Source organism: Pongo abelii, chromosome 2 (assembly GCF_028885655.2).
Source record: "Pongo abelii isolate AG06213 chromosome 2, NHGRI_mPonAbe1-v2.0_pri, whole genome shotgun sequence".
Classification (NCBI taxonomy): Eukaryota; Metazoa; Chordata; class Mammalia; order Primates; family Hominidae; genus Pongo; species Pongo abelii.
The window spans coordinates 98,151,487-98,165,840 of record NC_085928.1 but is presented as its reverse complement, the minus strand read 5'-3'; the positions used below and the strand labels follow the sequence as shown (position 1 = coordinate 98,165,840).

Here is a 14,354-nt window from a genome sequence, read left to right as displayed (position 1 = left end):
CTGCAGTAGATGGGATGTCTGCAAAAGAACTGCCCCCAGTTTGATGCAGGCAGATGATATTTCCCAAGGTTCACCCCAGAAAAACATATTTTCACAACTCCAAAGTCCAGAGGGGGTACACAAAAATCTAGAACTACCAGACTGTGGTTCTAAATAGTGCTCGAATTTAGGCAAGATTTCACAGACTTTCACAACAAATGTCTTTTGCAAGTTTATGCAAAGTGTGTATATGGGGACAATGTGGGTTGAAGCTCACCCTTAGTTCCTCTAAAAAGCAAGAAACAAATAGGGATAATCTGTGAGCCCAATTTAGTCTAAGAAATCTCTTCTTTTTTTTTTTTTTTTTTTGGAGATAGTGTCTCACTATGTCACCCAGGCTGGAGTGCAGTGGCAAGATCTTGGCTCACTGCAACCTCCACGCCCCGGGTTCAAGTGATTCTCCTGCCTCTGCCTCCTGAGTAGCTGGGATTACAGGTGCCCGCCACCACGACTGGCTAATTTTTTTTTTTTTTTTTTCCTGAGACTGAGTCTCGCTCTGTCCTCCAGGCTGGAGTGCGGTGGCGCAATCTCGGCTCACTGCAAGCTCCACCTCCTGGGTTCACCCCATTGTCCTGCCTCAGCCTCCCGAGTAGCTGGGACTACAGGCGTGTGCCACCACGCCCAGCTAATTTTTTGTATTTTTTAGTAGAGACGGGGTTTCACCGTGTTAGGATGGTCTCAATCTCCTGACCTCGTGATCCGCCTGCCTCGGCCTCCCAAAGGGCTGGGATTACAGGCCTGAGCCACTGCACCTGGCCAAGAAATCTCTTCTTTATTTTAAATTCTATCAAGGCACTAGAGATGACACTAATGTTTACCCAGGGCTAAAATACAACAGGGTCTCAAGTTCCACTCACTAGGCTTAAGGGTCAGTTTGATTTGGTAGTCAACTCTAAAGCCTGTAGAATATGAACTTCCAATATTCCCACCAATTTCACAGGGGTGTAATGTACAAAATCAGATGAGATCACAGCCTCCAGCCTGAGCTATACACATGGCTGAGATGACCCTCCACCAGCTGCCTCCATAACTCAATTTCGGTATGTTGAAGATAGATGCTAATGGGACCCAGACTTCTCTGTTGACAAGACAGAAGGCAGTGCTTCTGTAAGTTAACAGGCATCCAAAAAGACAACAGAAGAACTTGAGGAACCATTTCCATTTCCTGAAAATTATATTGCTCTTCATTTGTCCTAAAAATACAAATGCCTCATGCCTACAAATTAGCAACACTGGCATCCATGAAAGGAGAACTCTAGGCTCAATTTACTGATAATAAGTGGATATGAATTTGCCCTAGAATTCAAGTTTCTCTGCCTTCCCATGTAGATGACCTAAGTGAGTTTTTTATTTATAATTTTTTGTTTTATAATAAAACATAATGCTAGAAACAACAAACTAGGATCAAATAGATTTTTCTACTTTAAAGAGTCACCAAAAAAGGTACCAATTGTCTTTGTATGGATACATTTACCAGGAAACTACCCACCACATTAGAAGAGATGTTTCTCCTGTTTTTTCCAAAGGCCTTGGAAACTCGCTCTTTTTTTTTTTTTCCTTAAATGATAATTTGGAAATAGATTGTATATACATCCTCTTCTCCATTACTATTTGTGCTGACTGGGAAGGTGGGTGTGGAGGTGGGTGGAAGGGGGACTGAGTCACCCTTTGCAAAAAAAAAAAAAAATCAAGTCTTTTGTCCTTTTGTCTTTTCAGTTTTCTTTTTTTTTTTTTTTTTTAAGCCTTAACCAAGTATCAGGTTTGATTCCAATGTGAAGTGAGGATAAACTCTGAATTATGAACCACTGGCCTACCATTCCCCAGTGTAGAATGTTCAGTTTCTTTTCAAAATGTTTAAATTATATAAGTTTAAAACAACTGATGAGCCAGGGTTAATAATTATTGTTTAATCTTATTGGCATTTGGTCCCTTCAAAGATATTTTTCAAACCCATATGCTACAAATACATTATGAGTGCCTTGACTCATGTAACCCCATTTGGGGGACACATAGTTTTAAAGCAAATGACCTATATTATTTTCACAAAAATCCACTTGGATGAAGAAATTGTCATTGAATGAGAAAAACAATCCCTACTCAGATTGCACATGCCCAGAATTCAAGAGCTCGTATTAGTTTCTTTTCCCTCAAAACTTGGGAATTTGGAGGCAGATAATTCAAAATCATATGCTGCAAGAAGGACTGAGAAGACTCATTATCCTATCAGCAGGCTTTAGAATTCTCTTGCAGGCCCATGGTGACCGGCAAACTCCCTGAGTGTTAAACTTGAGCGTGGAATTTTCAGATTGCAAACATCTTGGTTATAAACTTATTGTTTCTTAACGGAACACATTAAATCAAGAATTATTTATTATTGAGATAAATACTTTACTATTTGCATCCTTCTGGCAAAAACTGTAAATAAAAAGATTTCAAATTTCTAGATACTAGCAAAAAATGGAGTTTCATTTAGACCAGTTTCTTAATCATAGATCATGGCTTGGTCATGCTCATTTACTTCATGATTTCTTAAATGCCCTAAATCCTCTCAGAAGGATTTTTCTATTCCTTTAAATAGTGTATCTCTATGCCTGTGCAGCTAAATAGGATACTTTGCAAGTACTTAGTAAAGGTTATTACTTCCAGACTTGGTTAGGAGAAAATACTGGGGTCACAAGAAAGTATTATTTTTTGAAAAGTAAATTTTGCTGATAGCATAATTTTAATTATTAACAATACCACTGCATGTAAAATAACTTCCCTTTGCCAACTCTTAATTTCTCAAAGGTGCTTTTTATTGTGATGTGAATAGGAGGAAAAGAATTATTATAGTTTAAAAATTTTACTTTTAAAACACACACAAAACCTCCCTAGGATTAGATATGCTTTGCAAAGGAACCCAGCTCCTTTCAGCCAATGGATTCTTGAGCCCTTTATTCTTTTGCCCAGAAAAGACATCCTAATTAAAGGACCAATAAATTAAATGTGCCCAGGAAGGTAAAAAAATCCAGAAGTAAAGCACCCAGCAGGGTGTCTAGAGAAAAACACAAGGTTCATTTCATGTTTATATTAGGCACCACCAAGTTAGAACAAACTCCCGAGGCACAACTGTTTCTGACAAAAGTGCACAGTTCCTACCTTCATTTCGATGACAGTCTGGAGAGCCTTCGTCTTGGCTGGCTCCGGCTGAAGTTGGCTTCTTCGGTGCAATTCCTGGGGAGGAACACGATAGAAATAAGCCTGACGGTTCATCCTTCCGTTACACCATAACCTTTACACAGGTACTACACAGCCTGCTGGGTCCTGATTCCCCTTGCACAGACATAAACAAGCCACAGGTGCCTCTTCCCCCACACTCTTTAGCATCTCTCCTGCCTGGAGCCTGCGTTCCGGTGAAAAGCTCCTGGCACATGAGCTATTTCTGAAACTTCCATCAATAATTAATGTCAACTGTGACAAAGCCAGCAAGTAATCATAGTCCAAATACTGTTCAACACTGGGGCTGATGCCCAGCCATCAAATCATAATTTACTAAATTACATTACTCTGTGCTCCCAATACAAACACAGCAAGGAAACAGAGGAAAGAAAATGACTAACGTGGTTGCAAATCCGCTGCACGCATGGCATTTTGCTACCGAGGCAGGTTTGAAATGAGCAGTTTAAAACCATTTCAGTACAACTGTGTCACTTTTGAGAGTGATCTGATGAAACCCTGTGAATCTCTTGCTTCCGAACTTACAGTTTCAGTCCTTGTTTAAAATCACATCTGTGGGTGATATATTTATGTATCATGACGCCAAGAAATTAAAATTGGCATTAGTATCAATAGTGTTAGAGGGGAGAAAAAAATTGTTAAAGCCAGATGTGGACTCAAAAACCCCGGGAACGATGATGAACATTTCTTTAGGTAAAAAGCAAACAACATAATTACAACTTTTATCTTGAAGGTCACTTTTTATATGCTTCTCCTCAAAAGAACAGTTCTGTTGGGACTTTGAAAAGTTGTCTTAGCAGAAGAGAAGAGATAAGGACAATGTGTATTCAGATCACACTTGGATGTTCTTTACTATCAACAGTTTTAGGAGAGTGAGCAATGGCAGGAGTAATCAAAAGTGCTCACACATACCCATGCTGATGATTCAGGTCACCTATGGAATAATTCTATCAATACTTACTTCTGCTTCCACAAAAATCAATTTAGAGTCAACATGGGGTAGTTCTAGACTTTCAGAACCACTGGATCACAAACATTTACTTTTTAAAAAAAAAAGGAGTTAAAAAAGAGGATCAATATCATTTCTAGCTCTTTGCAAGTAAAGGCATTTAAAATTAACTCTACCTCCACCATTATCATCTACTATCACTGTCACTTCGAAAAGATAGGACATGGGGTCAGGCGTGGTGGCTCACGCCTGTAATCCCAACACTTTGGGAGGCCGAGGTGGGTGGATCATGAGATCAGAAGATTGAGACCATCCTGGCTAACATGGTGAAACCCCATCTCTACTAAAAATACAAAAAATTAGCTGGGCATAGTGGTGTGTGCCTGTAATCCCAGCTACTTGGGAGGCTGAGGCAGGAGAATCCCTTGAACCAGGGAGACAGAGATTGCAGTGAGCCAAGATCGCACCACTGCACCCCAGCCTGGTGATGGAACGAGACTCTGTCTAAAAAAAAAGGACATGTTAATGTAAAAGCTGTTAGAACACTCAAGACACACAATAAAAGATAGTCCTATCCAGGATAAGATAAGCAGGCAATCTTTTGCCCACATCCTATTATGCTGTTCTTATTATATTTGCCAGTGGCCCAAGAAATCTTACAGGTGGACCATAGGGCACATGTCCAAGGACCAGTGTGGGGGAGTTAATGCTACAGCTCTGGACCAGGAATCTGAAAAGAGTATTTTCTTCTCAAACTCATCACTGGCACAAATCACCAACCCTGTACAAAGCTCTTTCTCAACCTCCAATTTGAGAACTATACTTCCTAACTATTCAAAATGCTCTCACATCAGTCAGGATATTTTTTCCCCTAACATATCCCTGGGAAGGGATGAAGTCAACCATTACCAAACATTTATGAATAGAGAAACAGAAAGAGATCCTGTGTCCTCCAGAGGCACTGGACTGCAATCATCTGGCAACACTACCATTTTTGGACTCTCTGGAAATGGCAGAGATTTTCTGAAGGAAGGATCCTAAAGGCAGCTGTCCTTTATTGAGCATCTGTGATGTCCCTAGCACCGCTTGTCTCGTTCAAGCCTCAGCACTACCAAATGAAGAAGATGTTATATATGGTGAGTACAGTGGGCTGCTGGAAATTAAAAAACCTGCACCCCCATGGCCAATATCAAGCTACCCAAGTGGCATCCCTGAATGCAGACTTGGGAAGGGAGACAAAATAGCATCCCCATTGTATGGTATTTTCTACAACACAGACACAATAAATGCAACAACCTCAAGATCTTAGGTAATAGTAAAGTGTAATAAGAAATTAGGAAATTATGAGTTTTTAATATAATTTATTTGTGAGTTTGTATATTTAATTTGTAACATTAGTTATTAGAACAAGTTTCCAATCAACTTGGAGTCAACGTGATGGTTTTTTTCCAGCTTTCATGGGTCACTACAATCCAGTGCCAACACAGCATTGGGTGGATCCCATGAGATTTCAACTTCCACAAAGAAAAAATCTACTTGGTCCTCAACATTACTTCCAAGATTGCTGGAGTTCGCTGGACCAATAAAAACTCATGGACAAGAAAACAGAAAGTAAGTCACTTGTCAGAGTTTCTCTGTAGTAAGTGTTAGAAGAAACTCACTTCATAGATCACCCATTCTGATATCAGGTGGCATCAAAATCATCTTTTTAAAAGCCAGGAATGCAATTCATAATAATATCATACCATAACCAATCCTAGTTCCAGAATAAAAATTATAACTTGAGGAGAGAGGTTAAGCTTGTATAAAACAAGGAAAAATAATGAAGAAGCGACTAAGCAACACAGTGAAAACAAAAACCATAGGTAAAGGCAGGTGCTGTTGTAATTTCTGCCAAACATGAAAACATTGTCAAGGGTAAACATGCAATAGAAAAGCTAAACTTGTAGCAACAGTTATGCAAAATGGAAACAGAGTTCTCTTTGCTATAATTATACAAATTATATTATAATACAAACCAGCTAAAAATTCTGATTGGGCCCTTACACTCTGTGTCACTCCTTTAAAAATAAAATAAAATCTCCAATTACCCAAGAATTGTAATTTTCTTAATTACAATATTTTTCAATCCTGACTTCATAAATTCTGAGGCTCACCTTGATTCCTAAGGTGTCAGGTAAATGAAAATTGTAATCTATATCCAGACAACATGGACTGTCTGAAAATCCCATCTCAAACACTTCACCTATCTCTGAGATTTGGGATTATTATAACACTCACTCTGTGGCAGAGGACCAGTTGCCCAAGGAAGGTTTGTGCTCCTCTTCCATACTATAGAGTTGTTGCTAGGAGGCCCCACAACCACTACCTAGATGGGGCCATGGGACTTATTTCTGGCCAGTGGAATGTGGTTAGAAATGGGCAATGCAATCAACTTTCATAAAAACTTCCTAACTAGTCCTCAACTCTCCCTTTTTTTCTGTCTACTAGCTAGAAGTGAAGGACTTCAATATCCAAGAAGATGGTGTAGCCTCAAGATAGAAAAAGCCCACACTTCTGAAACATCATTTGAAAGGCTGCTGAAGACCTACATCGCATGGTGATATGAAATAAAAATAAACTTCTATTAAGTTAAGCCTATGAGCTTTCAGGTTTTATCTACAGAGATCCCAGCTCTCTCTGCTTTAAGAACTGCAATGGCTACAAGGCAAAATAATACCTTATTAGTCCTGTATTGTTTGTTGCTTTTGAATCACCAAAGGGATTTTAACGTGTGATTGCTTGCCAAATTTTCTAAACAGACAGTAGGATGAATTGGTTGCGGGAGGCTCCAACTGCCCCTAACCATCTGAGCGATGCACCCATTATGCACTAATCCTAAACAACTAATGAATTTCCCCAGGAGCATTTGTTGTCCTCTCATATAGGTATGAATGAGTATAAGATTTAACTTACTGTGATAGTTTTCACATGACAGTATTATTAAATCATGAAGTGCAATGGTACTTAAACTTTTCTGAGTCACAGATCTCTGTAAAAACCAAACAGGAGGAGTGGATTCTTTCTGGAAATGGACACAAAAGCACATGCAAGCCAAATGGTGTGCACCATGTCAGCTGGTTCACAGAGCCTGGATCAGCACCCCAGAAGTTTACCTTTGAGCCAGACTTTGGGCTGAGAACCACTTATTAAGAGGAAAGAGCACTGTACTAGAAGCCAAAAGTCAGGAGCGTGCAGTCCCAGCCTGAGACTTTGGGTATGCTGCTTCCCCTCTCTGATCCGCAGAATCAGGAGCTTTATGAATTGGTTTCTAATGCTCTTCCAGCTCTGAAATTATCCAGATTTTTAATAAACAGCTGACTCTGAAATGAGGACCTCCAGCTGGTATTTCTAGTCCCACCTATTCTGACTTTTAAAAACAACAGAAAAAAATAAGAGAAGAAAATTGGCGGCATCACACAATTTAACATCTCACTGTGACATCAACCCCCACATTATATATTTTCCTGTAATTTCATGACAAGGTTGGCTTTCGCTAGTGCAAAATTGCTAGCTTCTTCAGCTGATCAACATAAAAGTATATGAAGAGCCTAGAATTTTGAGCATGAAATCTCAAGTGGTTCATCAGAGTGATACTTCTTGGCGTTAATGAGAGTCTAGAGTCTAGTGAGTTAATCTGGATGGACACTAGCTTCCAAGATGAACCTGTCAGAATAATGTTCACACACACCACATACTTTCTTCAACAGACCAAATAATAATAACAACAACTAATAACTTAACTTTCATTCCAAAGGTAATTATTACGTTTATCTGGCCTTTTCCCATTATTGTTCTGTAAATCTATTACTGTATAACAAACCATCCCAAACTTAATGGCATCAGACCACCACCATTGCATTATACTCATGAATTCTAGGTCAGTTTCTTGCACATGAGCAAGAAACTACATGGCCTTTTATTACCTAACCTTGAAAGTCCTATAGCACCACTTCTGTCATGCTCTTTTGAAGCAGTCACAAGCCTGCTTCCTAAAGGAAGGAGTGCCAAAGAATTTGAAGCCACGTTTTAAAATTGCCACTATTATGGACCAACACCAATTGGAGGAATCAACAGGAAAGGAACACTATAATCTCAAACATCAACGCATGTCAGTCTTAAGACATGGGAGATTCAGATATTCAAATAATAATTTGATACGGGGGATACAAGAAATACAGCAGTGAACCAAACAGACCAATATCCCAGCCTTCATAGTTGTTTTGTTTTTTTTTTTAATTCCAGATTCCAGTGGAGGAAAAGGCATGATAATTTTAAAAGGAGACTAAACCACATTGTTATAAATGTTATAAAGGAAAATAAATCAGAGAAGTAGAATGGGAAATACTAGGGAGGCATGGATCAATTACAACTTCCAATAGGACAGTCAGAGAAAGCTTCATGAAAAGGTGACACTTAAGCAAAGTCTAAAGCAGGGGTGTCCAATCTTTTGGCTTTCCTAGGCCACACTGAAAGAAGAAGAATTGTCTTGGGCCACATATAACATACACTAACACTAATGATAGTTGAAGAGCTAAAAAAACAAAAAGTCAAAAAAATCTCCTAATGTTTTAAGAAAATTTATGAATTTGTGTTGGGCTGCATTCAAAGCCGTCATGGTGGCATGCAGCCCATAGACCACTGACTGGACAAGCTTCATCTAAAGGAAATGAGGGAACAAGCTGTGTAGATATTCCAGGCAGAGAGAACAGTGAAGGCTAAGTGTGTGGCTGAAGTTGCATGGGGGATGGGGAAAGTAGAAAGCGAAAGAAGTGCAGGGGTGGGTGGGAATGAGAGGATGAGCTCCACACTTGGAGTCTGTCATGAGGACATTGATTTTACTCTGAGAAAAATGGGAAGACATTGGAAGGTCTGAGCAAAGGCAAACTATGACATGAGGCACTTTCTTAAAGGATTACTCCCAATGTTGTATAGCAGCATGGCTTCGGGGTGGTGGTGATAAGGACAGACCCATCAGAGCTAGTTAAAGGTAACTGGAATAACTCTTGCAAGGCATGATAGAACCTTGGACCATGGTAGCAGAGTGGAGGCAAGGAGAAAAAGTTGAGTTTAGATATGTTTTGAACATGAGGCGGACTTGGCTTCCTGATAGATTGCCTGAGAACTAAAGAGAGAAGCAAAAGATGGCTCCAAGGCTCTTAGCTTGAACAACAGGAAGAATGGAAGTGAACCACGAAGACAGGGAAGATTGGGAAGGAAAGGTGGGAGTTATGGGAACTAAGAGTTTTGGTTTTGTATGTGTTAAGTTTGTAATGATATTAGACATTTAAGTGAAGGTTCTGAGTAGGTGATTTAACAGATGAGTCTGGATTTGAGGGGAGAAGTAAGAACTACAATGACAACTTCGGGATCAGTGAATAGACAGTATTTAAAACCTAGATGAATCAACTAGGGACTGAGCATAGAAAGAAGAGAGATCAGAGTATTGAGCACAGGGGTATTCCAAGAGTGAGGGGTCAGGAAGTCAGGAGCAAGCAGCAAAGGAGCCTGAGAAGGACAGCCAGTGAAGTAGGAAGAGAATGAGGAGCATGGCATCCTGGAGATCAAGTGAAGCAGCTGTGTCCATAATGAGAGCATGGCCATCATATCAATTACTATTGAGAGATCAATAGGATGAAGTCAGAGAATTGACCACTGGACTTAGTCAAGGTCATTAGTGACCTCATCTAGAGCAGTTTGGGGGATGGCAGGAATGAAAATCTAACTAGAATTGCTGTAGAAGAATAGGAAGAGAGAAGAGCCTCAGGTTACTATATTTGCACAGTGGGCTATTTAACCAATCATTCACTTTGTCAAAACTCTGCTTTAGATTTGCACACCCAAGTTCATAGCTGCATTATCCCAATAACAAAAAGGTAGAAGCAACCCAAATGTCCATAGATGAATGAATGATAAACAAAATGCCATGTAAACATACAACGGAATATTATTCAGCCATAAAAGGATGGAAATTTTAATGCCTGCTACAACATGGATAGACCTCAAGGACATTATGGTAAGTGAAATAAGCCAGTCACAAGAAGACAAATACTGCATGATCTCACTTATGATAGGTATCTAGAGTAGACAAACTTATCAAAATAGAAAGTGAAATGCTGCTTGCCAGGGGTGGTGATAGGCAGAAATGAGGAGTTGTGTAATGGGTACAGAGTTTCCGTTTTGCAAGATGAAAAATTCCTAGAGATTGGTTGTACAACAATGTAAATATGCTTAATACTATTGAAGTGTACACTTAAAAGTGGTTAAGACAGTAAATTTGATATCATGTGTATTTTACCACAATTAAAAGTTTTTCTAAAACAGAAACAGAAATTGTTGAAGACCCACAACCTTTCCCATCTCTATCCTTCCAGAGAGTAACCATCATCTTGAAGTTGGTGTCTATCTTTTTCATGCATGTTTTTGTGCTTTCATTACGTATGTATGTCCTCATAAATAACATAAAGCTAACAATACAGTATGCTATTTTTTAACTTACAGAAATACCAGCTGTCTATCACACAAAGCTTTTTTGCATTTTGGGTTTTACCCAACGATATTTATGTTTTCAAACTTTATCAATGATATTAAATAAGGAGTTCTATAAATAAGTGTTTCCTACTCTTTTTTCCATTACAAACAGTGTTTCAATAAACCTCTCAGTACATGGAGGGGTGGAGAATCAAGTGTGTTTTAGGTATCTTAAATGCACAATAATTCTCTTCTTTCTAAAACATACTGTTATTTCTGTTTGAAATAATACTCCATCCTTTTATTCCCTTTTGTCTATAGAGGTTATTAAACTACAGCCCACAGACCAAATCCAGCCCACCATCTCTTCTGGTAAATAAAGTTTTATTGGAACGCTGCTATGCGCATTGATTTCCACATTATTTATGGCTGCTTTCATGCTGCAATGGCAGAGCTGAGTGGTTGTGACAGAGAACATATGGCCCTGCAAAGCTGAAAATAGTTACGATCTGGCCCTTTATGGAAAAGTTTGTCAACCCTTGGTCTAGGATATCTTCAAAACTCATACTAGCCAATCTTAGGAAAAAGAGTTACTCCTCAGGGGGTAGTTTAAAATATGTCCACAAATTCTTCAACATTCTCTTGATAAAGTGAAGCCTAAATGTCTTCTCCTTCACTGTAGACTGGACTCAGTAACTCACTTCTAACAAATAGAATAAGGTGGAAGTGACATGTTTGACTTCTGAGGCCCAGGCTTAAAAGAAATTATGGCTTCTTTCTTGCTCATATTCTTGGATCACTTGTTTTGGTAGATGGCAGCTGCCACATCATGAAGATATCAAGACATCCTATGGTGAGGCCCATGTGACAGGAAACTGAGGCCTCCTGCCAAAAGCCATGTGAATGAGCCATCAAGAAAGTGGATCATCCAGTCCCACTCAAGCCTTCAGATGACTGCGGCCCCGTCCAACAGCCTGACTGCAACCTCATGAGGGGCACTGGGTCAGAACTACCCAGCTAAGCAACTCCCAAATTCCTGACCTACAGAGTCCATGAGATAATAAAGGTTTGTTGTTTTAAGCCATTAAATTTGGGGTAATGTGTTATGCAGCCATATATTGCAAATATATCACAGGAAGGTCAACAGCTGACCCTCTAGACTAGTCTAACATTCCATACCCTCATGTACACTCTCATAGCATTGTGTACTTTTCCTCCATGTCACTGAACATGGCCACAATTTTACACTAATTTATAAAATTAATTAATCCATGTCTGTGTATATCATAGAGTGGTAAACTCCATGAGCACAGTGACTCTATGCCCATTACACGCCCAGTAATTAACACAGTGCCTGCCAACAGTAGGAGCTCAACGAACACCGATGGATTGATTAAATGAAACAGTACAAGTGACACTGTATGTATAAGCCTGGAAGTCCTACAGTACTTTCGAGCAAAAGGAGTCTGCTGTGAAGGACGATAATAGCTAACAGTTACTTACACATTGCTATGTGCTAAGCACTCTTTTAAGTATTTAATACATATTAATGTGTTCAATCCTCAAAATAACCTCCCTAGGTAGGTATTATCACCATTTTATTATCACCATTTTTCACTTGAAGAAACAGAAACAGAGAAGTTATTAACTTACCCAAGAAAACTTTACTGAACTGTACTGCAGAAATTTATCCCAGGCAGTCTGACTCTAGAGCCCCTGCTCCTAATCACCTCGCTACACTGCCCCTGTTTCACCACTTGGCTTTGAGTTGACATTTGAAGTTGACACCTCCATTGGCTTCTTTCATTATAGTCACTTCCGTATTTCTCCTGTAATTCAGTCTCATTTCCCATTCTTTTCTTCAGTATTTGAAAATGAAAGAATTTTATCATAACAGCAGTTTTCTGAGACCGATGTGCATATTAGATATTAAAACTTAAAAGGCAAACATGGTTGGCACGCAGAAGAAGTGGGGCAAAAAAAAAAAAACACAATTACTTTAAAATTTTAATGACCTCCTCAATCTTTGACCAATCAAGCGTTTATAAATAATAACCTAAAATATTTACATAATAGAATTAATAAGCCTAAATTAATAGACAGTTACACTGAACTTTGGATCCAATAACCTCCATTTCAAGACTCAATGGAATATTTAAAGACTGACCCCATACCAGGCCACCAAGGAAAACCTCAGATGGATTCCAAAAGGCAAAAGTTAATATACAGGCTACATTCTTTGTCCATACACAATAAAGCAAGAAGTTAAAAATAAAAGTTGAAAATAAAACCTTACTATTTGGAAAATGAAGCTCATAAAATCTTTAAATTCATCCTCTAGAGTGAGATCCTGTCCTCTCCACTTACTAGGTACATGACCTTGGGCAAGTTACCAGATTTTCTCTAATACTCAGTTTCCTCATGGATGTCACGGCTATCTCATAGGGTGGAGAAGTTGGGATAAATATATGGACTGACACACAGTATACAATCATCATTGAAACGTATCCTTATGACTGTTTTTGCTCTTTAATGATTATTAGTGTTCCTGACAGCACATTAAAGAAGGCAGTCTGGCAGAATGCCTTCCCTGCCTCCTTGTTCTGTGCTCTGACATTGGCTAGCATTAATGCACTGCCACTGGGTCTAATTGAATAATTTTCATTTAGCAAAAATCCACTATTTGCCAGGTAGGACACACAGAGAATCCCTGCCTTCATGGAGCTTATGCACTAGTGCATGCATTCTCAATGAGGGTGATGTCATGCCTAGAGGATTTGGGGAACAGCAAGTTTCCCAGGGTTGTTGGAGTGGAAAGAATGCTGAGGAGAATGCTGAGAGATGAGATCCAAGAAGTAAGGGCTGCAGAGGGGGCAGAATGTATTAGTCCATATATAAAGATATATATAAGAATATCTTTATATTCTTATAAAGATATTCGTCTTACACAGAAGGCTTCAAATTCTAGAGAGACAGGGAAACAGTTTCCATGGAAATAGATAAATACAGTAGGAAGCTACTAGTAAATTATTTTTCAGCTGTCACAAGTAAATGGACATTTGGAAGCCTAAAACTATGCTATCTGAATCTCTGTACACGTACATTTTTCTTTAATTTGTCTTAATGGATAGTGTGCTCCTTTTGCTGAATCTGCATAAAAGATTTTTTCACAGATTCATCTTGGTCCTTTAGATGTTATGGTCCTGGAAACCACAGAAATTAATAGAATGAAATTCTATTAATATTTGGCCAGTTGTGTTATGTTAGCAATGTCATAGGGAGAAACAATAAAATTTAGTTATGTAGTTCAATAATTATTGGACACCTAACACATGTTAAGCAATGCAGAGACAGCAAAGATAAATGAAACACCATCCCAGGTCTCAAGGAACTTGACTGTCTAATGGAAAAGGGAATATATTTCCTGGAATATAAGACCACAAATGTTAATTTCAACAATAATAACAGCAGCTATAACTTACACAATGATTATCATATGTAAAGCCCCATGCCTCCCATCTAGTGCCTGATTTGCTCTGCACAGCATTCCACCACATAGGACTTACCGCGCCATGGAAAAGGTGCAGCCACTCAGTCTGAGAGAGTTAGGTAACATACCCAAGATTGCAAGGGTGGTAAG

General features: G+C 39.0%; 1 protein-coding gene across 18 annotated transcripts in view; it reads right to left on the bottom strand.

Annotated features, from left to right (window-relative positions):
• The window catches only part of ERC2 (ELKS/RAB6-interacting/CAST family member 2), a 969,867-nt gene that overhangs the window by 668,887 nt on the left and 286,626 nt on the right, over positions 1 to 14,354 (bottom strand). For all 18 annotated transcript variants that reach the window (XR_008523745.2, XR_008523744.2, XM_054552033.2 and 15 more), the window contains one exon: positions 3,178 to 3,252. Coding sequence is in view for 16 of the 18 variants with exons in the window: in XM_054552033.2 (XP_054408008.1) it covers positions 3,178 to 3,252 (75 nt within the window). In the remaining 2 variants the exon portion in view is untranslated. The remainder of the gene's footprint in view (positions 1 to 3,177; positions 3,253 to 14,354) is intronic.